The 25852-nt window shown below is 41.2% G+C and overlaps 1 protein-coding gene across 2 annotated transcripts in view; it reads left to right on the forward strand.

Annotated features, from left to right (window-relative positions):
* The window catches only part of FBXL13 (F-box and leucine rich repeat protein 13), a 167842-nt gene that overhangs the window by 28787 nt on the left and 113203 nt on the right, over positions 1–25852 (forward strand). For both annotated transcript variants that reach the window (XM_083183033.1, XM_083183032.1), the window contains exons 4-6: positions 7518–7585; positions 9980–10134; positions 20398–20507. In XM_083183033.1, coding sequence (XP_083039159.1) covers positions 7518–7585; positions 9980–10134; positions 20398–20507 — 333 coding nt within the window. The remainder of the gene's footprint in view (positions 1–7517; positions 7586–9979; positions 10135–20397; positions 20508–25852) is intronic.

A 25852-nucleotide genomic window follows, 5' to 3' on the forward strand; every position in this document is an offset into this window, starting at 1 on the left:
ATGTATATTGCCGGGATTTGTGGATTTTCCATTACTAGGAATTTACATTCATTTTGGTTGAGGGTGTTGTCCATTTCATACTTCTTCACTAGGTTACCTAAAGATTTAAGGAATTCTGTTGTGGGGTCCTTTTTTAATTTCTTATAAGTACTGGTATCATCTAGTTGTCTTTTTACTTCACTTATATATTTGTTGGTGTCCATGACAACCACCCCACCGCCTTTATCTGCCGGTTTTATAGTAATGGCATCATTTTTCTTCATCGCTTCCAATGCTAATGTCTCCTTATGACTGAGGTTAAAGTTGATCTTCTTTTTCCTTACATCCTTTAAGTCCTCCAAAATCTGTGTAGCAAATACATCAATGAAGCTCCCTTTTAAATGTGCGGGGAAGAAAGTTGACTTTGGTCGAAATCTGGTGGTTTCTTCTTCTTTTTCCTCCGCTGTGTTTTCGTCTTCTTTTAGGATAAAAAATTTTTTTATCGTTAGTTTTCTGATATACTTTTGTATATCAACATATAACTCGAATTCGTTGATCTTGCTTGCTGGTGCATATTTTAGACCCTTTTGTAAAACAGTAGTTTCCTGTGTAGAAAGGGTGTGTGAGCTTATATTAAAGATTTTTACTTTTCCTCTTTGTGAATCCATTTTTCTTACATTTGTTTCCTCTTTTCTCTCTTTATGTTTTTTTTTACGATTTTTCTTTTGATGGGCCGAGGGTTTTTTCCTTTTTCCTCCTCGGGTCCCTCTTCTCCGTCGATGAATTATCTTGGTCGGTGAATGTTCCGTCCTCTCTCTAAAACATCTTGCCTAGGTGTTCCTGATCTGTAGTTTCTTAGAGGTTCAAATCGATTGGAGGTTCTAGTCGGATAGGATTCTTCCTCTCTCCATCTGTTTCTTTGTTGTCTTGGTTCATTTCTTGTATCTCTTTTGTTCCTATACGTTAAGGGAGTTTCCTGATTGTTCCTATTTCTCCATGTGTCTTCGCGTGTCGTCTGTTTGTATTGATATGGTTCATTTCTTTCGTATGGTGTTCGTTCGTATCTTTGATGTATCTCCTTTTGATGACGAGAAGGGTTTCTATTGTTTCTAAATCTTCTCCTCACAATTTTTGGTGTATTTAAAGGTGTCTCATCTTCCTGAGTTCCTTCTTCCAACTGCTTTTTATCTCTAATGAATTTTCTTACTTTTCTTTCTTTCAAGTTTTTTTCTATTTTTACCACATTATTCTCCACTTCTTCAAGTTCTTTGTATTCTTGTAAGTGGCTGAAGGGTCCTACATTTTTCTTTGTCTGTTCTATTTTTTCTCCTATTATTTTTAATTCTTTTCTCCTTTCCTTTATAATCAAATTCATTAGGGTGAATGAACAGTGTCTTGTAACGTCCTCCCATTCTTTACGGAATTCCTCCGATGAATGCGTGAAGGAAGCCCTTTTATCTATTATTAGTCCCTTTGGGATAATCTTGCTTGATAAATATTTCTCAAGGGTAGCTATTTCCCACCATAGACGGCATTCTTTGACCAGGTCTTCATAATATGTTCTAGATCGTCGTCCAGGTGGTCATAGTTCTCTTCGATGACAGAGAAAAGCGAGTCTAGTTTTGACTTTCTGTTTTCTCTAAATGAGAACATTTTTCAAAGAGCTGCAGGTAATATATCCTTTTGGTGAAAGGTAAAGATACTGGAAGAAAGATAGGATATATATATCTGCGCTAGGAATAGCAGCCTAATGTCAAAGAGAGATTCAGGAGATGTCACCACACCTCCAGAAAGGTACAAATATTACAGAAAAAAGAATCTCAATGTCACTGACAGTGGCGCTTTAGAAATAATGATAAATATTTGATGAATATTTACTCCCCTGTATAAGTCTTTGTGGGATCCTTTTTTCCTCCACTTATGGGGTCATTCAGTCGGGTATATGAAAAATAAAACCACACAACAAGATCCTTGCGTAATATTGTTTGATATAACTTTTTGGAAATATGGGGTGAGAAATTCACTAATTCAGGTGTACTATATTACGGAGGAGGCCCTCCTATATCAAATACTTACAGACAATCAATGAAAAAACAGCATATCTGTGAGATTCTTTTCTCCAATGTTAGGGTCGTTCAGTCGAGTATATGTAAAATACAAATATACAAATATCTTTGTGTAATACTGTTTAAACAAATTTTCCTGGGAATAAGAGATATATAATCCACCACTCAGGATATATTATATTGCGGAGGATGCCCTCCTATATCAATTACTCACAGAGTATCAATGTAAGGACAGCATATCTGGGGGGGTCTTTTATTTCCTCCACTCCACTTCTTTAATTGTGGTCACTTTTGGGATAAAGTGCCCCTAGGAAAGTAGATGCCGTAGTCACCACTTTATATAAAAAGTATCTTTATTGTTAAAAAATGCTGGTACAAATATAGCAAAAAGGTGGTGGGTGTACTTAGCTTTTGAAAGGTTAGGTCAGGTGAATTTCCAACGGATGGAATTTAGGAAATAATCGGGGCCCCGATGTCCTTTCCGTCCCAATCAAAATCAGTTCCCACCACAGCAAAGGCAATTGAAGAGTCCCCACCGACGCGTTTCGATCTATTGTAGATCTTTATCAAGGTGTGTGGGTACTCTTCTGTGCGGGGTTTAAATACCCCACTAACTAGTTTATGTGAAGCAGCTGGGTTAAAACGTGTATAAGTTATACATTACTCATGTCTGACGATCATGAAAGTCCTTATATACATGTTCCAGGGTTCCGTTCGGGCGCTTCCGGTATCCCGATACGTCACTTCCGGTGACGTCACTCCGACGTCGTGCTCCGTACGGCTGGATTCTTCCGGATTCTTATTTCCGGACCTGGACACATGGAGAAATAGGAACAATCAGGAAACTCTCTTAACGTGGAGGAACAAAAGAGATACAAGAAATGAACCAAGACAACAAAGAAACAGATGGAGAGAGGAATAATCATATCCCACTAGAACCTCCAATCGATTTGAACCTCTAAGAAACTACAGATCAGGAACACCTAGGCAAGTTTTTTTAGAGAGAGGACGGAACATTCACCGACCAAGATAATTCATCGACGGAGAAGAGGGACCCGAGGAGGAAAAAGGAAACAACCCTCGGCCCATCAAAAGAAAAATCGTAAGAAAAAACATAAAGAGAGAAAAGAGGAAACATGTAAGAAAAATGGATTCACAAAGAGGAAAAGTAAAAATCTTTAATATAAGCTCACACACCCTTTCTACACAGGAAACTACTGTTTTACAAAAGGGTCTAAAATATGCACCAGCAAGCAAGATCAACGAATTCGAGTTATATGTTGATATACAAAAGTATATCAGAAAACTAACGATAAAAAATTTTTTTATCCTAAAAGAAGACGAAAACACATCGGAGGAAAAAGAAGAAGAAACCACCAGATTTCGACCAAAGTCAACTTTCTTCCCCGCACATTTAAAAGGGAGCTTCATTGGTGTATTTGCTACACAGATTTTGGAGGACTTAAAGGATGTAAGGAAAAAGAAGATCAACTTTAACCTCAGTCATAAGGAGACATTAGCATTGGAAGCGATGAAGAAAAATGATGCCATTACTATAAAACCGGCGGATAAAGGCGGTGGGGTGGTTGTCATGGACACCAACAAATATATAAGTGAAGTAAAAAGACAACTAGATGATACCAGTACTTATAAGAAATTAAAAAAGGACCCCACAACAGAATTCCTTAAATCTTTAGGTAACCTAGTGAAGAAGTATGAAATGGACAACACCCTCAACCAAAATGAATGTAAATTCCTAGTAATGGAAAATCCACAAATCCCGGCAATATACATCTTGCCAAAAGTGCACAAGGACCCAGTTAACTCCCCGGGACGACCTATAGTCTCAGGGGTAGACTCGCTGATGGCTAATCTGTCCGAATGGATCGATTATCACTTACAACCTCTGGTACTTACCAACAAGTCTCATCTTATAGACACCGGAGATGTGATTAACAAGTTGAAGGATATCCCATGGGAGGATGACTATTTTCTAGTCAGCGCAGATGTGAGTAGTCTGTATACTATAATCAAACATTCACAAGGATCTACAGCAGCTAAAGAATACCTCAAAAGAACAAGTCTGAACCCATCCTTACAAAATTTTATCCTAGAAGGAATTTTATTTATCTTGGAACATAATTATTTTACCTTCAAAGGAGATTTTTACCTTCAGCAGAGGGGGACAGCCATGGGCACCAGGTTTGCCCCATGCTATGCAAACATTTTTATGGGTTATTGGGAAGAAAGTATGGTATGGAACAATAACCCATATGGGGCAAACCTGGTGTCATGGTTCCGATACATAGACGATATCCTGTTCATTTGGAAGGGGAACATGGAAAACCTTGTATCCTTCTGTGATTTTTTAAATGAAAACCTTTTTAATATTCATTTGACTTTTACCATCGACCAAAGCACTTTAAACTTTCTGGATTTAACTATTTATATTAATAATGGCAATATCTGTACCAAGACGTACCAAAAACCTACGGACTCTGCAGCCTATATTGGGGCAGATAGTTGCCATCATAAAAATTGGCTGAACGGGATACCGGGAGGCCAATTTAAGCGTATCAGAAGGAACTGCACTGAGAAAAGCACTTTCAATGATCAATCAATCAAAATGAAGGAAGCATTCGAAATGTGCGGTTATAATGCTGAGACTATTAATCTTGGTTTAGAAACAGCCAGGAATATAGAAAGGGAAGACCTTCTGAAACCTAAAGAAAAGAGAGAGAACGATACCAGTAAGGTCAAATGGGCTTTCATCACAAAATACAACTCCCAGTATAGAGATATTGAGAGAGTTTTTAAAAAACACTGGCCTATCTTAAAACAAGATCCTGTCCTGGGCAAACATCTACCGGACAAACCAGTGCATATTTACAGACGCTCTAACAACCTGAGGAACAAACTTGTGAGGAGCTTATGCCCAAGCGACACTACACGCTACAGTTATAATCGTTCAAAAGGGTTCTACAGATGCGGACTCTGTCTGGGATGTCGCAATATTCCATGTTGTCAAAAATCAAAATTCGAGTCAATATGTATTAATGGTCAACAAGTGAAAATAGAGGAATTTATCACCTGTAACACCTCAAATATAGGCTACGCCATTGAGTGCACGTGCAATAAATTCTACATAGGTCGGACATCAAGACCATTAAAAACGAGGATTGGAGAACATCTACGAAATATAAAGAAAGGACTTGAAACACACTCTTTATCAACACATTTTAAAAAAATTCACAAGAGTTCAACAACAGAAATAAAAGGCTTTTGGGGCATTAAATTGGTCAAAGCGACGGAGAGAGACAAGAATGTTGCTAAAATCCTTGCCCGAACTGAGATGAAATATATTTTTAATTTAAAAACCCTTATCCCGGATGGCTTAAATCAAGACTTTGAAATTAAGTGGTTTTTATAAATTCATCTTTGCCTTTTAAAATTCTCCATTATCCTCATTTTAGTCTTCTTTTATAGTCTTTTTAATTAGTCTTTTTAATTAATTTTATCATGTACCTCATTTTACTCTCATCATTATTGCTCTTAAATTTTGTCATTTTCCATTTCTCCAATTTATGTCATGCACTTTGTCACTTTCTAACATCGTTCTATCTATTGCTGCTATTATAAAGAAGACCTATGCTGCCATATATTTTTTCTATTGTAGAGAAACATGGCTGCCGCAGATATCTAGTCACATGACTCGAACTATGGAACGCAGAAACAGAAGGACAAACCATGTGATTGACATATGGAACGCAAGGTCCGGAAATAAGAACCCGGAAGAATCCAGCCGTACGGCCGTACATGTTTCCTCTTTTCTCTCTCTATGTTTTTTCTTACGATTTTTCTTTTGATGGGCCGAGGGTTGTTTCCTTTTTCCTCCTCGGGTCCCTCTTCTCCGTCGATGAATTATCTTGGTCGGTGAATGTTCCGTCCTCTCTCTAAAAAAACTTGCCTAGGTGTTCCTGATCTGTAGTTTCTTAGAGGTTCAAATCGATTGGAGGTTCTAGTGGGATATGATTATTCCTCTCTCCATCTGTTTCTTTGTTGTCTTGGTTCATTTCTTGTATCTCTTTCGTTCCTCCACGTTAAGGGAGTTTCCTGATTGTTCCTATTTCTCCATGTGTCCAGGTCCGGAAATAAGAATCCGGAAGAATCCAGCCGTACGGAGCACGACGTCGGAGTGACGTCACCGGAAGTGACGTATCGGGATACCGGAAGCGCCCGAACGGAACCCTGGAACATGTATATAAGGACTTTCATGATCGTCAGACATGAGTAGTGTATAACTTATACACGTTTTAACCCAGCTGCTTCACATAAACTAGTTAGTGGGGTATTTAAACCCCGCACAGAAGAGTACCCACACACCTTGATAAAGATCTACAATAGATCGAAACGCGTCGGTGGGGACTCTTCAATTGCCTTTGCTGTGGTGGAAACTGATTTTGATTGGGACGGAAAGGACATTGGGGCCCCGATTATTTCCTAAATTCCATCCGTTGGAAATTCACCTGACCTAACCTTTCAAAAGCTAAGTACACCCACCACCTTTTTGCTATATTTGTACCAGCATTTTTTAACAATAAAGATACTTTTTATATAAAGTGGTGACTACGGCATCTACTTTCCTAGGGGCACTTTATCCCAAAAGTGACCACAATTAAAGAAGTGGAGTGGAGGAAATAAAAGACCCCCCCAGATATGCTGTCTTTACATTGATACTCTGTGAGTAATTGATATAGGAGGGCATCCTCCGCAATATAATATATCCTGAGTGGTGGATTATATATCTCTTATTCCCAGGAAAATTTGTTTAAACAGTATTACACAAAGATATTTGTATATTTGTATTTTACATATACTCGACTGAACGACCCTAACATTGGAGAAAAGAATCTCACAGATATGCTGTTTTTTCATTGATTGTCTGTGAGTATTTGATATAGGAGGGCCTCCTCCGTAATATAGTACACCTGAATTAGTGAATTTCTCACCCCATATTTCCAAAAAGTAATATCAAACAATATTACGCAAGGATCTTGTTGTGTGGTTTTATTTTTCATATACCTGACTGAATGACCCCATAAGTGGAGGAAAAAAGGATCCCGCAAAGACTTATACAGGGGAGTAAATATTCATCAAATATTTATCATTATTTCTAAAGCGCCACTGTCAGTGACATTGAGATTCTTTTTTCTGTAATATTTGTACCTTTATGGAGGTGTGGTGACATCTCCTGAATCTCTCTTTGACATTAGGCTGCTATTCCTAGCGCAGATATATATATCCTATCTTTCTTCCAATATGGATAAATGGATGACCTAAAATGAGTGGCGGTGAAGCAGTGCCTTGCCTATCATATTGCTGATTAAGTGATTACAGTGGATATTCTGGATGCAAACCAGAGGATTTTCCGATTACTTAACATTCTTTTAATGCAGCTCTTTTTCCATTTAGGTGTCGCCAGAGCTATTTAAAAAGGCATATTCATTTTACATCAGCAAGTTGCAGAGAATGTACTTTGAGTGAGTATTTTACTACCTGACAAAGTGGATCAACATGTTAAATGTTAAGCAAAATGATACCATCATCTGATATTGTGGTAGATTTATCCAGCTTTCTAAGTTTTGAAAGTTTTACTGACTTAGATTAATGGAAACAGTTTGGATGTGTGTGTGCACTTCTAAATGTATCATTTATTTTTCTTTTTTTTTTTAATAGAAGTTTTTTTCTTTTATTATATCTGATCCAATTTTTTCTATGTTTCCTTGTAAACTATGTAACCATTAGTTAGAACTGTGCACAAATACTTTAATATAAAGGTAAAAATAGCACAAATGTGCTGTAATTCATACTGAATAAATCAATATCTGACTGTTTAATATTGGTAGCACCATAAATATGCCATAAACTCCATATTATTAGATAATTCTTACTTGAAATGGTTAAAGAAACATGTTATACTTTCTTTGGTCAGATATGCTTTTTATTGGGTCCATAAACCATGCAATGCCTTGGAAGACTCATAAGAGGAAATGTAAAACACATTTGGCGGTGAGTTTAAACTCGCCACAATGTACAGAGAGTTTGGCTTGCAAATTGTCCAATGTAATACCCTGTGGTTTGGAGGTGTTCATGGAGAATTCATTTGTAATTCACTGGGTCAACAAGCATTAGGTTGACATGACTGAAGGTCGACAGGGTCATTAGGTTGACAGGGTCATAAGGTCGCATGGGGAAAGTCGACAGGGTCATATGGTCGACATGGGGTTTTTCACTGTTTTTTGAGCCGACATGTGCCGACAGGCGGTATGGTACTTGTTTCCTAGAACGGCCACAATCGTGAGTGATCGTGGCTCTTAATTAAGGGACACGATCCTCACGATGTGGCCGATTTTTTGCAATTTTTTCCATTTGATTGACAGAAATCGGGTCAATCGGTCGGTCGCGACCAATTAAAATCGGCCGCGATGCGACCGACCGATTGACCCGATTTTTACATAGACTTCAATGTTAAAAAATCTTTTAACATTGAAATCGGTCGGTCTTGTGCCATTATAATGGCACAAGATGAGATGGACTTGATTAAGTCCATCTCACATAGGGAAAAATGATAAAAAAGGTGAAATGGGCCAATATGACCCATTTCACATTTTTTATGTGCCCGCCATGACCCCACGATAGACGTGAACCCGAAGCGTGGCGAGCGCAGCGAGCCCGCGAGGGGCGGCGGTGCGCGTCCTCCGACCTTTTCATTCCCCTACTATCCACTAGGGCGTGGAGTGAGAATATAATAGTGTGGCGAGCGCAGCGAGCCACCGAGCCCGAAGCGTGGCGAGCGCAGCGAGCCCCGCGAGGGGACGCGTATACCTGTGAAGTTAGACGCGTCCCCTCGCGGGGCTCGCTGCGCTCGCCACGCTTCGGGCTCGGTGGCTCGCTGCGCTCGCCACACTATTATATTCTCACTCCACGCCCTAGTGGATAGTAGGGGAATGAAAAGGTCGGAGGACGCGCACCGCCGCCCCTCGCGGGCTCGCTGCGCTCGCCACGCTTCGGGTTCACGTCTATCGTGGGGTCTAGCACACTTATTAACATTTGGGGGGGCAATTTAAAAAAATCTGGTGAAAAAAAAAAAAAAATCGGGTGAAAAATCGGTCGATCGGATCGGTCGCATCGTATGCGACCAAATCGCATGCGATGCGATCGATCCGATTTTTTATCTTACGACCACAACGATCTAAATCGTTGTGGCCGTTCTAGGAAACAAGTACCGGCGGTATTTCATGCCCTACCATCCACTAGAACGTGGTGGGAGAATAAAATAGTGTGCCCAAAGCTTGGCTGTGTTAACATTCGGGTCAAAAAACTGTTAAAAACCCCATGTCGACCTTATGACCCTGTCAACCTTCCCCGATATGACCTTATGACCCTGTCGACCTAACACATGTCGACCTTTCTGCATGTAGACCTTCGGTCATGTCAACCTTAATGCATGTCGACCTAGTGGTGTAATTCTTGTAGACGTAATGCTTGTCTACCCAATGATCCCATTCCCTCCTTTCACATCGCAAATCTCGGTCAAACCCGGGATCGCGATCCCGGTTTCGGCACTGACCCTAATCCAGCACTTTCACGTTAAACCCAAGTTGCCCCTTATACAGAGGTCGACATGGGTTTAACCCTTCTTATAAACCTGGGTTGGTCGACCCAGGCTATAATCTTTAGTGCCATCACACCGCACCTGGACCCGGATCCATATGTCACCAACTTGGGAATAACCTGGGTTCGAGGTGCGATGTAAAAGGGGTATAAATTCAAAGTGAGTGCAGAGCCTCTGTCATGTTTTCGTATTGTATTACATGGATTTTGTTTCATGTATTGACAGCTGATTAACTATTTATGCTCCCTAACATTTGCAGTGCGTGGCTAGAATACTGTGCAGCAAGGAAAGTCAGGAAACTGGACACAGAGGTCAAGCTGCACAACGCAGAGGCTCACCATGCAAAAACGCAGATGAAGTCTATAATACATCGATGGGATCAGTGGGCAAAATTTCGTAATCAACAGCATATCAGTAAGTTTTCATTTAAATGTCAAAAATACATTATGAGAAATGGGTAATGTACAGCAATAGTGCTTCATTTGCATATCTCCTGAAACACTGTAGACTGTACGACTGACAAAGAGCCCATACAAATGTAGATGACTAATTACTGTAAAGGAAAGGTGCAAGGTAGTATACTGCTTTTTTCTCATTACTGCTAATATTCAGCTGTCATTTTACTTATAAAGGGATTAGAATGGCATACTCTCCTATAACTTTCAGTTATTTAAAACAGATAAAATGGTTATTTGCCTTATTTTTGGAAATAATTAAAAGTAAATCATTGCAAACTATAAAATGATGGGTTATGATTTCTCTTTTAGAACTTGAGATGAAATAACAGATGTCTCCATCACCACTAATCCTTATCATGCAATATTTATTATAAATATAATTAGTAATGGTTTAATAGTTCACCTGCATTATATTTCTTTGTCTATGCCACTGCAAGTCTCAGCAAGGTAGCACCTCTCATTACATATAGTTAAAGTGTACAGTCCAGGGACCCTCCCATATATATATATATATATTTGTAAGATAGTAAACTTAGCAAAACCAAAGGGGTTACTTGTCACTGTGATGTTGTGTTTGTATTCTCTTTTCTCATGTATATAAATACAAGGGTTTGTATATATTTGTTTCTCATGTACATGTGAATAAATGAGAACTCGAAATTTACAACACATACTAAAGATGCGTACACACTACCCAAAGTTTCCTAACGACGTTATTGTGCATATCGACTAGTGTGTACACACTATATTATTAAGGATGGGCGCGCCTGTGGGTTGGTAACGATACCGTTCATTGGCCACATCCAGGAGCATGCTGTTGCTTCTGAGCTAGTCAAAGGGCTGTATTCAATGCAGCCAGTGAGGGGTTCAATGGCGAGGATAGCTGAAAAAAAGCGACCCTCGCCATTTAACTCTCGTGCTGCCCGCTCACCGTATTCAACATTCCAGGAGAATCGGGATTCCAACAAACAGTGAGGTTCGCGGCTAAGGCAGGAAGCCCCACTGCATTTAGCAATGAGCCTCGCTGTTTTTGTGGCCACACACGTCATTTCCACGCTGCTGTTAAAACCTATAGAGGTGGAAACGGCGTGTGCAGGGAGGTCAGTTGAATACTGACAGTGTGAGCTGTGACAGCAAGCAGTCAGCACAAAAAGCATTGAATACTGCCCAAAATGTAGCTGCATTTTCAAATTACCTGTACCTCTTCACCAGTAATTGGCACCAAACAAGTTTTCATCTGGACCAAAATTGTCCTTGTAATTAGCATTTTTGACGGGACATATGCATGACTAGCAGATGAAATTCCAGTGGTCAGGATGCCAACACTGGCATCCTGATGGAGGGAATCCAGACAGGGCTCTTGTAAGTATGCTTACCTTCTCCCTGCCCCCTAATCCTCCCTTCATACAGCCTAACCCTAACCCACCATCCCAAGCAGCTTAACCCTAACCCTCCCTATTAGTGCCTAACTTTCTTATCCAAACTCTAACTCTCCTGCTCTGTAGCTAAAGAAGTTTTGTAAGTCAAGCAACCTCAAGTGCTTTTATCCTGCTACTGCTGCACCTTTAAAAGACCGTTCGTACTGTCCAAAAGACAAAAGTTAGTTGAGAAAATAAGAGGTTTTACTGCAGCACTGAATTAAATATGTTAGAGATTATCCGGGACTGAAAGAAATGTCATTATACAATACCAGTCCAGCGGGACATAAATAATCCAGTATGCAAATCCTGGTACTTGTGTATTATCATGGCGCCCGTCTGCACAACGTAGTTGGCGTAGTCAGATCGCATTGCATCGCATGTGATTTGCATGCAATGGTACTTGTGTAGTTTCATGGCGCCACTGCCCGCGATGCAATGCGATGCAATGCGAATTAGCACCCCCCCACTATTACTTAGCACACCCCACTATCCAAGCGTGGCGAGCACAGCATAAAACGAACCCGACGTGTATTCCGCGTCCCCTCGCTGGTCTCCCTTCGGGCTCATTTTCCACATCCCCTATCGGGGCTCGCTGCGCTCACTTTTTTCTTAATCATATTAATACTGTATTAGTATATCTTATAATGAACAAAGAAATCAACTCGTTTCTGGCACAAAGGGCTCCCTGTTAGAGGCAGAGTTTAAGGTATATGGTAGCAGACTCAAGATAAAAAGGGAACTTTCCTGGAAAACAACAGAAATGTCAAAATCTGCACATAAAAATCTTAAAATTAACTAAAATTTACTGTTAATAACATAATGGCAGTATCTAAATGGAAATTACATCAAAGTGTACATTGGACACATTAAAAAGCTAAAAAACAAGACTGCAAAAGATGTAATATAAATCACAAGACAACATTATTGGGGATGCAGTTAAAATCCCAATGTTGCCAATCCGGTGCCGGAATTACAACTGCCACCAGAATACCAGCACGATCTCAGACGTGGAACAGATTTCCGACACTGGAATCCTGACGGCCCGCATCCTGATCGTCAGTATGCGGATCTCCCAGCTTTAGACGAGAGGGGGGCTTAGGGTTGAGGCACTTGTATGTATTCATATTAATGCATAGTCCGGATTTTTGCTGAAATTACATTATTATCCACCATTATCAGCAAGTCAGCCGTTGAAGGCTAGAATCTTCATATATAAATATTTAAAGTAAGAGAACTTTGTGGAAAGCAGTAATATTAGCTTGGAGTTAGGTGAATCTAAAAGCCGGTGTACGTGTCTAGTTTGTTGCCATAAACGTTTGTCATTCACTGCAGAACTCTGTCGGCCACATTCATTCTCTGACAAGTGAGTCCCTCCGGTATCTCTGGTTTCATGGAAAACACATGGTGCTGATGATTCTCCAGCTCTTTTAAAAATATCCAAACTCCAAATGTTTAATTTGTCCAATTTACCCACTGATGTTATTTATAGTTCTATACTATCATTTCATTGTTATTAACAGCACACTTGACCGTTTTATTTGCAATTTATTTGTGCATAGGTTCTGATATATCTTTGTTCTTTACATCCCATGTTGATTCACATGCTAGTTAAGGAAAAGTTAGGGATCATTGATGCCTATGAATAATGGACAGCCTAAGGCAGACCTGGCCAAAGGTACAGTAGATTGTAATCTACCAGTAGGTCATGGGGCATCCACAGGTAGATCGTAACCAACTTAACAAAAACACACCTACGATGGCTTCTTGCGCCTCAGAAGTGCAGCTACCAGATTTTCACTGCACGGATGACAGACAAAATGATGTCAGCTGCACGCTGTTGGGAGCTTACAAACCACGCTTTAGATCCAGTAGCAGTGGATACCTACACTTTTAGGGACACCCTCCTTTTCTAATTGGGCAATCCTTTCCTTTCTGATGTCTGGTAATCAGTGTGATGCAAAATCATTTATACTAATTATTAAAAAGTATATTAATGAGGAAGAATCTACCCCTGGCTTCTTTCTATAAGCTCAGGGATGTTTCCATTTCAAACTGTGTTGCCTTTAAGTAGTTTTTTTTTTATGGTGGTCAGATATTATTAACAAAAAATATCACTGCACTACAGAAATACTAGAGGGGTGGAGAAGCTCTCCTATTCTGGTAGCTAAAGATTTCAGGGGCACCTTCAATTTAAAGAGGATAATTGCCTTGTAACCAAATGATGTGCCCATAGGATCAACATGTAATCTGATGATCAACAGGTAATCACACTGTATACCACTGAGACTGTTCAGAAGTACAGAAGTACAGAGATGGGGGGTTATAATACTAGATCTCCGATGTCATGGCTTCAATAATCTCAGGGACGCACTCAGTTTGTGTGCCACATTGTGTGTGTGTGTAATATTTGTATATGTCCAGCGGGCAGCACACCAATGTAGTGGTCGGTAAGCTCCGTTGCCTTCCAGAAAGCCCTAGACTGGGTCCAACAATACACACAGGGGAGCGGCGGCACTTGGATGAATGAAGAGGCAAAAACCACGGTGTAGCATCAAATGTTTTCGATGTATTACCACATTGTCACCAGGATAACAAATAAGATAACAAATATACCTTATACCACCACCGCCACCATTCTGCAGCTGCCCACTAGCTGACGGTCAGAGTTTGATGTGCCCACTGATGACACCATCATCCCGTGCCAGTTGCTAAGGGAGCCAGTAAAAACAATGGTACTTATGTAGTAACTGGGCTGCCGATTTTGAAATCGGGTCCATCGCATCGCATCGCACCCGACCATATCGCATGCGATGCGATGCGATGCGATGGACCCGATTTTTCCATAGGATTCAATGTTAAAATGGACTGAGTCCATTTTAACATAGAATTCAATGGGAAAAGGGGTCCTTTTCATACCCCTACTATCCAAGTGGGCATGGAGTTGGATATAAATCTGTGGCAAGCGTAGCGAGCCACCGAGCCCGAAGCGTGGCGAGCGTAGCGAGCCCCGCGAGGGGACACAGAATACTGTCCCCTCGCGGGGCTCGCTTCGCTCGCCACGCTTCGGGCTCGGTGGCTCGCTACGCTCGCCACAGGTTTATATCCAACTCCATGCCCACTTGGATAGTAGGGGTATGAAAAGGACCCCTTTTTCCCATTGAATTCCATGTTAAAATGGACTCAGTCCATTTTAACATTGAATCCTATGGAAAAATCGGGTCATCGCATCGCATCGCATCGCATGGTCGTATGCGATGCGATGCGATATCGCATCGCATCGCATCTGATTGTATGCCTTAACTTAAGGCATACAATCAAAAAATCGGCAGCCCAGATACTACATAAGTACCAAAACAATAATACAGAGTGTATAATAGACAAATAGTGTAGGTAACAAAGGCATCGTACTGACTGCAAGGTGCATGCAATAAGCACTGCATATAGACATAATGATTGCACGTGTCAAAAAACACAAACTTAAACAAGCATATTACGCAAGATATGTGCACAAATCAAAACAAATAAACTGAGGCAATAAAGAAGCAAGGAACAGCCTATAGCAGGGCACTGATATGCGATAATCGAGTTTTACATGGGGCATTTTATGGAAAGCAATGTATGCCAGCAGATTTGTTTACTCCCCTAGGGACCAGTGTCCCCAACTTGTGGATGTACCTGACTTCCCTTTGTAGGAGTTGTAGCGAACGATCGTCCCTGCGAGTTCATGGTCGATAATGATATATCGTAGCATTGAGATACTGTGTCCATGCTGCACGAAATGACATGTTACCAGTTGGTCACTATGACCACTGGCAACCCCTGCACATTTGGCCGATTTATGTGCCCCCATGCGATCCCTAAGTGTACGGTCAGTTTTTTTTACTTACCCTAGGCCGCAGGGGCAGGTGGTAAGATATATGATGACCTTAGTTGTGCATGTCACACAATGTTTTATCACATATCGATGCCCAGTGTGTTGGTGTGGGAATTGTTTACCAGTTGTCAATGAATGGCATACAGTGCAATTTAAGCAACGGAAGCATCCCTTCCGTAATTGTAGGAATGTATTCTGCTCTGAATGTGCAGACCTCATACTCGTAATGTCGGTTTTCATAACCCAGTCTCGTACATTTTGAGGTCTATGTCAGTGCTGGCGATGGGCCATAATTTCTTAGAAATATGGTTAATCTGACCACTAGCCGTGTTATAGTGGTTGACCCATGGCATGTGGTTAGATAAGGTTTTCTTTTTAGGTTTTCGCAGTGTATCCTCACAAGAGGAGCACAATACTCTGTTTTTTTGCCAATGTTAATTGGGAAGCATCATAGCGCCTTTGCAGAAAATTATCAATTATCCTATTAATATGTGTGATGGCAATGTCCCTGTTGGAGCAGACCCTTATTGCCGTAAAATCTGTGAATACGGTAAAGATTTTTTTGTGTGCCTAGATGAAAACTGGATGCATGTAGAACCATATTGCAGTCAGTAGCTTTACAATACAGTTCTGTGGTGAGGACCCCTTAATGTAAGTTGACCTGTACGTCCAAATAATGGACAGTATAAGGATTGATATTGTACGTAAATTGGACTGGATGCTCCAAGGCATTATGTGAGTGTATTAACGTTTCCAATGTATCACGGCTCCCGGTCCACATGATGAACTGGTCCTCTATGTAGCACTCTTATGCCAATATGTTATATGCAAATATAGGGTTAATGAACATAACATGATCCTTAACTGCCTAAATATATGAATTAGCATATGATGGGGCCACGTTAGACCCCATCGCATACCCGGATGTCTTCAAATAAAAAAAAACTTCAAACAATAAATAATTACAGGTCAGCACTAACTCAAGCAAATCAATAATAAAATCAACATCTGGACCAACATAAAGGGAATTGTCCTGTATAAGGTGACGCCTGCATACCTTCCATATTAGGTACAGTGGGAGCCACTGCCATCTATCTCTATAATAGGATTAAGTGAGTAATTGGATTACTTTGCTAATCCCCTAATCTATTGTTCTATGTATTGTATTGCAGCTGAGAACAATAGGATAGCCATGGTGAGCCAGGGTGAGCCATGGCCTAAGGAAGATAGATGAGATGGGCTCCTACTCTATTACCGTGTAGAGGCTTGATATATCCATACTGCAAAGCAGCGTTCCTTCAGATATAATTTTAATGTCAAGCAATCTATTCATAAATTAGGTAGTATTGAATAGATGCTGCGGATGTTTGACAATACACGGTTGTTCAATGGAATCCAAATACATGGAGACCCTATGGAAGACCCCATTCCTGGCTGATATAGTAGGTCAGCCAGGTGGGTTCTCCATGGACTTGTGTACTTAAGTTAAAGAGTACATGACAGGCACAACAGGTTAATCATTAATGAGAGCCACCATGAGCTTCTTATCAATCTGCTTGGCAGCAACCGCCACCTCTAGTCTGTCATGTAGATATTTGTGAGATCAGAGTTAAAAACCTTATAAACCCCATCGCCCAGTTGCCTGTAAATTTCACGTGTATAGTCGGAGAGCTCTTAAACTACAATCACCCTACCTTTGTTTGAGGGATGAATGACAATATCAGTGTACTGTGACAAATCATGTAATGCCCTTGTTTCATCAACACTGAGGTTAGAGTGTTTACCAGGCGATGCCGTGGCCAAGATGACATTACCGTATATATAGTCCCGATCAAGGAGGTGGTTATACGTTTTAATAGAGGCATTGCTGGATACCAGGTCAAAACGGGAACGCCTTTGAAATTTCAGTAGAGCTGGCGGAGCTGTCTCTCAACTACTTCTGGGCATTCTGCCCTGGTGCCTTTGAAGAATTCATGTAATTTAAGTTGAAAACTCATCTTATACTTTTCAATGGACCACTGCATATCATCGAAATAGTAGCAGTAAGGGGGTCGTTGGAAAGCTTAAATATTATGTTCTCTGCTGGAGTGGTAGACGTTCCACTTTCCCGCGCCCTTTTCAACTTGCTTTTCCTTTCCCTCTGACCACCACGTCTGGTCCTCCTTCTGGTCCGCTGCAGGAGCGACCGGTTCTTACACCTAAAGGGGACTGTATGCAATTCTGTTGTCAGTTGGTGTGTCTGACTCACTGTGGGTGCCTGGTTCCTGCAAGGAATCAGACTGCCAGAGCTGCCAGTATTTGCAAGGTCTAAAAGTCTATTGCCATTGCTGATCACTATTGTAATCTTTATGAACAAGAATTTCATAAAACCTGCATGCTTTACTCTTAAGTCGTCTGTCTCCATTACTCAGAGCTGGCCTTAGGCATAGGCAAACTAGGCAATTGCCTAGGGCATTTGGAATGCCTAGGGGCACCAGCAGCTTCTGCTGATTAAAATGATATGCAGCATGCCTATATTCTGTTTGAGTGAGACTGTATCTGCATATGAAATAGTGTATTCATGGAAATCACTGTAACATAGCATTCTGTATTCAGGTACAGCCACAGTCGCACACAGAATATAGGCATGCTGCATATCATTTTAATCATTGGATGCTCCCTGTGTGTGCTGGTCATAACAATGCAAATAAGACGATTTTTCAGCAAAAAAGGCACCCAACGTTAGCAGAACTGGCCAGGAGCTGCATGGCCTATTGAGGAAAGATGTATGAGGAAACATCTGTATCCAAGCAGAGGCAGAGGTCACCTAAAGGGGACTGTATGCAATTCTGTTGTCAGTTGGTGTGTCTGACTCACTGTGGGTGCCTGGTTCCTGCAAGGAATCAGACTGCCAGAGCTGCCAGTATTTGCAAGGTCTAAAAGTCTATTGCCATTGCTGATCACTATTGTAATCTTTATGAACAAGAATTTCATAAAACCTGCATGCTTTACTCTTAAGTCGTCTGTCTCCATTACTCAGAGCTGGCCTTAGGCATAGGCAAACTAGGCAATTGCCTAGGGCATTTGGAATGCCTAGGGGCACCAGCAGCTTCTGCTGATTAAAATGATATGCAGCATGCCTATATTCTGTTTGAGTGAGACTGTATCTGCATATGAAATAGTGTATTCATGGAAATCACTGTAACATAGCATTCTGTATTCAGGTACAGCCACAGTCGCACACAGAATATAGGCATGCTGCATATCATTTTAATCATTGGATGCTCCCTGTGTGTGCTGGTCATAACAATGCAAATAAGACGATTTTTCAGCAAAAAAGGCACCCAACGTTAGCAGAACTGGCCAGGAGCTGCATGGCCTATTGAGGAAAGATGTATGAGGAAACATCTGTATCCAAGCAGAGGCAGAGGTCACGGTTGCAGTGTGGCCATGGAGGTGCTTAATATACAATATTTTCTCAGGATTCTCAGGAGGGTATAACGTGAATAATGTGAGGAGTAATGTATATAAGGTAAAGTGGTACTATTGTGTGATTTAACGTGAATAAGGGACACCATCGCATGATATAATGTGAATAAAGTTGAGCTACTGTGTGGCATAATTTGAATTGGGGGTACTATTGTGTGGCCATGCCCCTTCCCAGCAAGAACACACCCCTGTTTGGGCTGCGCACTGAATGTGTGCACTGTTTCTATTTAAAATATTGCGGGTAGGAGCACCAAAATGATGACTGCTATGATGAGGGTTGATGGTGCTGGGAAAGGGGAGCAGGGTCAGAGGTGGAACTAGTGGCGGTGCTAGGGGCACCAGCCAAAATCTTGCCTAGGGTGCCATTACTCCTGCTACACCCTGATTCCATCAAACACTACAGTTGTGACACTTAAGTAGTGTCCATCTTCCATATTTACAAACCAATTGTGGTACCGCCTTCTATGAACCCAAACGTGTCAAAAGAGGAAGCCTCTTTGAATGTTGTCCAAGCTATTCAGATGGTAAATGTACTAGTTCTGTTAGTAAAACTGATTCTTTATTCATCCTCTTTGGATTACACAAGCGGGGCTGTCCAATGACAATCTTACAGGCTTACGCACAGGCTGATCTTCCTGTTCCAAGTTCAAACTCAATCAATTGCTCTGTGAGTCTGCAGCCCACCATCTCTGCAAAGCTGCTACGTGGTCCCTTGCACTCACATTTCTTAGGTTCTATGCCTTCATCAACTATGTCACTATGTTATGTTATAGCCGTACCCCCATATCATTGTTGATATGTCCTGCATTGTGTAGTCGGCCCCTTTTTCCATCTGTGTATCCTGCATTGTGCTGTCCACCCACTCCCCAACAGTAAGTACTGCATTGTGTCGTCCACCTCCTCCTCATCTGTACTGTATGTACCTCATTGTGCTGTCCGCCCCCTCCCCAGTAGTGTGCTGTCCATCTCCTCCTCAACTGTACTGTACTGCATTCTGGTGTCCACTCCCTCCCCAGTGGTAAGTACTGCATTGTGCTGTCGACCCCCTCCCCTGCAGTAAGTACTGCATTGTCCTGTCAGTCCCATTACCATTTGTACAGTCTGCAATATCGCTGGCGGGGGAGCCAGCATCGGCAAGTGTTTATACCGGCAGCAACAAAGTGACGGCCATGCTGCATGCCGCAGCATGTCCCTCACTTGAAATGTCCTCAATCGTTTTGCATGTACAGACGATGGAGGATAAAGCTAATGACACATGGGAGCATGCATCGTTACTTACAACAACCTATTCCAGGACATCACCAAAATGAAATTAAAAGGAGAGATAACCTTGTTTTGTACAAAGATTGAGTCATAGAATATTTGGACTATTTGAAATAGAAAATACAATTACTGTCATTAAATTGGTAACAGCTAGTTATGTTTATTTAAATAATAAAAAAAATGGTTTCCCTAGAGGCTGCAACAAGTATTCAGAGTGTTTTTGATGGCGTCTTCATGAAGAAAGTCCTGAAAGCATGGAATGCTGAAACTCAGGACGCTAGAAAGAAAAGGGAGTACTTTGAGGTATGTGTAAGCACTTGTGGTGTTGAAACTGCCTGAAATAAATTTAGAAATGGAGAAGTAGGGGACTTGTTATCTGAGATCTAAAAATACACTTTATGTTTTTACTGTTACTTGACTATATGTAAACATGGCTAAAACTTTTCCATTAACAAAGCGTTCTTTGGTAAGGACGCAGTGGCCTTTCTGTTGCAGTACAATATCTATTAAACATAATTTTTAAAATGTTAGATTGGATAAGTTGATTAATGACAATGAATGTATGTTTTAGTTTTTCCACTGCTTTCCAATGTAGCTAACATATTATTATATCACCTACCTGTATATTGCAACATTTCACTATCTTCATTCGTTTTTTAAATGTGGACCGTACTGTTTTTTTATTTTGTAGAACTGGTTATTTATTCTTCCTCTCAATTTGACTATATTATAGTAGCTTGTGACCAAGAACCAAGAGCACCATACAATACCATTTAAGGTCATCACCTCCAAATGGAATGGGAAGATAAATGAGATCAGTCTAGCACCTTGAATGCTTTGCATTTGAACTGTGTTTGGGAGCTTTCCCAGTATATAGAAGATCTTATTAAAGTAAAAAAGCATTATGGTAACTGACATGAAAACTTCTCTGGGAGAATCTGACTTCACATGCACGCAGTCAGTTTCTAATGCCAGATTTAGGGTTCAGACTGAGTAAGCCCTCCGTATACTTAAGGTGGGTTCAGAAAATGGTCTAAACTAATGGGACCAAGCTCTAAAAAGCTTTGCTTTTCGGGGTTTAGTACATAAGAGCAGGGCCATAATTAGAGGGGGATAGGGGGTCATGCGACCCCGGGCGCTGGACTAGAGGGGCATCCATGGTCCATTCGGGACCAGCGAGGGTGTACAGATGAAATTGTGCCCCCGTTCCCAGTGGTTCCTTGCGGCTTCCCTGCAGCCAGTGTGCGTAGAGCTGCGAGCTTCATCATGACATCAGCATGACCCACGCCGCACTCAGGGGCTGTCCGCAATATTGCTATTGGCCACCCGTCCAGCGTGCCCTTGAAATATCTGGACACCAGAGACAATTGTGCTGCAGCAGGGCCACATGAGTGGAGCTGACGGCCACGCAGTGAGACAGTGAGTCTGATATATTAACAAATGCAATTTTTCCCTTTACATAGGAGTGTGGGATTCAAGGTACCTGGGGATTATCAACAATTGAACATGTCTACATGTCTGTGTGTGAGGGTGTCTGTTGATAGCCATGTAATTCAATTGTTAATAAGCCCAGGAGCCTTGATCCCAGAGATATATGCGCAATCCAATGTTCTGCATACTTCTCTGACATTTAACAAATATTACTTGCTTGCCCCGGATGCCGGAAATCCTAGTTTCAGCCCTTTTAAGAGTTACAGTAGATCACACGCCCCTTTAATAATTATGGGGACTGTGTTCTGCAGTATTGGAAACAAATTGGTGGGAATAACCAGCCTGCTTGTGGTCCTGGAGAACAGGTGGTGTAATTAACCAATCAGTAATTGGAACCACACTTACTTTGTAGTTCTTCCACGAGTACACGTAGCAGTTTCTTTAGAAAATCACATAAGGTACCATTAATCAAAACGGACACTTACTTGAAAAATTCTTACTCAAGTACATACAAAAGGTATCTTTAAAATCCTCTCAGATAAAATGGTAACCAGCAAACAACATCAAAGTTAAAATAACTTACTTTATTATTCTTACTCGCATGCATATAATGGTATCTTTCATCACACGTCCAATATGGGTAAGAAAATAGGGTACTTGTTTCCTAGCACGGCGCCCAAGATTTCCATCTTATGGCATCTTATGCCATTGCATGCCATATAACCCGATGCGATGCGATATTTAATTGTATAAGCACCCTTACAATGTTAAATGCACCCCCAATACGATTTGTAATTGTATAAGCACCCTAATGGGTACTTACAATGTTAAATGCACCCACCAGCCACCCCCACTATCAACGCGACCCCGAAGCGTGGCGAGCGCAGCTGTACATGTCCTCCGACCTTTTCATACCCCCACTATCCACGTCGGCATGGAGTTGATTTTAGATAGTGTAGCGAGCCACCGAGTCCGAACAGTCGCGAGCGTACGCGTATTACTTTACATGTATTCCGCGTCCCGACGCGGGGTCTTACTGCGCTCGCCACGCTTCGGGCTCGGTGGCTCGCTGCGCTCGCCACACTATCTAAGATCGACTCCACGCCGACATGGATAGTAGAGGTATGAAAAGGTCGGAGGACGCGTACCGCCGCCCCTCGCGGGCTCGCCACGCTTCGGGTTGGCAACGATAGTAGGAAGGGGGGGGGCATTTAACATTGTAAGGACCCATCAGGGTGTTTGTACAATAACAAATCTTATACCATCGCATTGTATGCCATTGTATGGCATACGATGCCATACCATTTTTTATTGTACAACATCGCATCGCATACCATTGTATACCTTATTTAGTCTTATGGTATACGATGCGATGGGCGCGGTGCTAGGAAACAAGTATCGAAAATAGATTTATTAAAATCCACACATAAACGAACAGGAGGCCGTTCACTTGAAGAAAATCCTAGCTTGATGGAAACAGTCTGTATGCAGTCCGTGCTGCAGAGACGGAGGGGAAAGCCCAGGTGAAAAGCCGGGCGGCTAGGAAGTTCTCTGTGGACGGCTGTACACAAACGTCACTGACTCCAGTCTGTCAGCGTTCGCAGCAATCAAAGCGTTTCGGATCTCGTCCTTCATCAAGATGTGCTGCTCCATCTCCCTGGGCTGCGTTTTATAGCGTGATCTCCCGATCACGTGGTGTGGTATGGCCAATAGGTGAAATACCTAAACCCGGCTCACATTCAATATGCAAATTCTAACACTTTTACAACATAACACAGTGAATACATATATGCATACATTTATACATGGATTCATACATATAAATCATTTGAAGATTCTAAATATAGTGTCATACTAAATACTTTAATGTGCTTTTCAGGTATAATGTTTCAGATATAATGTTTCAGAGTCGGGTTGGAGACACAAAAAGACACATATTAGTACAACAATTATATACAACCTAGAGTTTAATAAAACACCAATAATTAAAAGCTGGACATTTAAAAACATGACAATTTAAAACATATAAATTTAAAACGTATTATATAAATTACTTATATTCAAAGTCAACATTTAATCCTTGTGGCACTAAGGTTTTCATTTCGAAGATGGTTTTCATTTCAAGTCTAGCCATTCTGCAGTGCTAGTTAGCCTTCTGCAGGAGACTTCTGTGAAATACCCTGCATTAGGATATCAGTGCATAGCAGGGCAGTACGGATGGTGCACTGTAATGGTTAGCATTACTGCCTCACAGCACTGAGGTCATGGGTTCGGGACCCACCATGGCTCTAACTGTGCAGAAATTGTATATTCTCCCCGTGCTTGTGTGGTTTCCTCTGGGGTACTCCGGTTTCCTCCCACAATCCAAAAATATATTGGTAGGCTAATTGGCTCCCAACAAAATTAACCCTAGAATGTCTATGTGCATGTACATGAGGTAGGGAATATAGATTGTAAGCTCCTCTGGGGCAGGGACTAATGTGAATGTTCAAATATTCTCTGTAAAGCACTGCGGAATATGTATGCCTTATATAAGAAACTGTTAATACATAAATAAATAGCAACAATTCATGTAGATTCTAAATAATGTTATGGAAATGTTTGAAAAACAGTCCCCAAAATCTCTTAATAATTTCCTCAGCTATATCTTTCATCTCTGCAGTGATATACTATAGGGACAGCCTGGATACATTGTTTATTCTTGAAAAGTGTGGTGTACCACAGGGGACAAACTGCACACTTTGGGGGCTTGGTAATTTCAAGCAGCATTATTACATAATATTTTTCAGTATTTCAAAACTGTTACCAGTCCCTATGCCCCCAGAGGAGGAAAGGCAGCGTAGGATGGTCCTGTGTGAAAAAAAAAAAAAACAATAAAGTTAATGTTCTTTGAAAGGCTGCCTCTGCTCTGTGGCCTGTTGCAGTGTGTATAAAAATGTTGTGCTCTACATATTGATCCAATTTAATATTTCCTCAACAGTTGTTTGGCTATAAATATTAATTTGGCTGTTTGGTCCTTACAATGAATAACATCTGAAAGGAATATGATCTGTCTTGATTTTCCATTAATCTCTTTAAGGAAGTTATTCTATGTTCTTTTCTCTGGTTACTTACTATGAGTTTTAGAGCAGGACAAAACAATTCCTAAGGTGCTTCATAAACTAGACAAGGTGCGTACACACTAGACAAAATTTTAAACAATATGTATGATAATGACCAGTCATAAAGACATTTTCATATTAGTCTTGCGCACTCCCATGTGTCATTAGCGACGTCCTCTGTTGTATATACATGCAGCTCAATCTGAACATATTGTCAATGACAGCAGACTACTGGGTGTGACCACACTGCCAATATCATTTGTACAAGTGTGTATGCCAGTGTTTTTCAATCATTGTGCCATTGCACACTAGTTCTCAATTGTTCTTTTTTGTTACCTTTGGGGAGTGATTGTTTTTTTATATGGGGTTAATGTATTTGTGTGTTTTTTTTTATTTTGGTGGGGACCAATTTGTTTTTCCCTGAGGTGGTCTGAAAGTTTAAAAATCACTGGTGTATGCGCTAGATGATTTGTCCAGGAGTTCCAGGGAAATTGTTGATGACATTGCATCGTTTGCAATGTTATCTAGTGTGTACCCAGCTTTTAACACATTCTCCATAATAATCTAGTGAATGGCATGTCGGTGCATAGGTGCTGATTCTGTGGGTGCTCAAGGGCCCGAGCACCCACGGAAATTGATGAGCATCCACGGGCCCGAGTCGCGCTGCTGGGCCGCCATGTTAACTTGCTAATTTGCAGCTGCGGCACCCGCATCGCCAGCCCTGCCGCCTGGCAAACAGTATCCCGGGAATACATCCGCTCTTTAGTGACCCGGCATAAAAGATGCTGCCCAGCGCCATTAACAGAGCTGACAGAAGCATCTTCCCGGCATTCCTGTACATGGGGTATGTACGGTTATCATAGAGAAACAGCTGCAGGTCCACAAGTTATGTGTAAAAAGGGGAACACTGTTGCCGTAATTTGAATATTGGAGACAACTATGCTGTGTACTGGTATTATTTTGAGCACCCACCAGCAAAAACATAAATCGGCACCTATGTGTCGGTGTTCCTTAAAGATGGGCAGCATCTTAAGGCAGCCCATCATTTACCCTCTCATCCAGGGCCAGAAACAGGAATATTTGTATCCAAAACATTCAAACATCCACATAATGATA

This window comes from Crinia signifera, chromosome 4 (genome assembly GCF_055691185.1).
Source record: "Crinia signifera chromosome 4, ASM5569118v1, whole genome shotgun sequence".
NCBI lineage: Eukaryota > Metazoa > Chordata > Amphibia > Anura > Myobatrachidae > Crinia > Crinia signifera.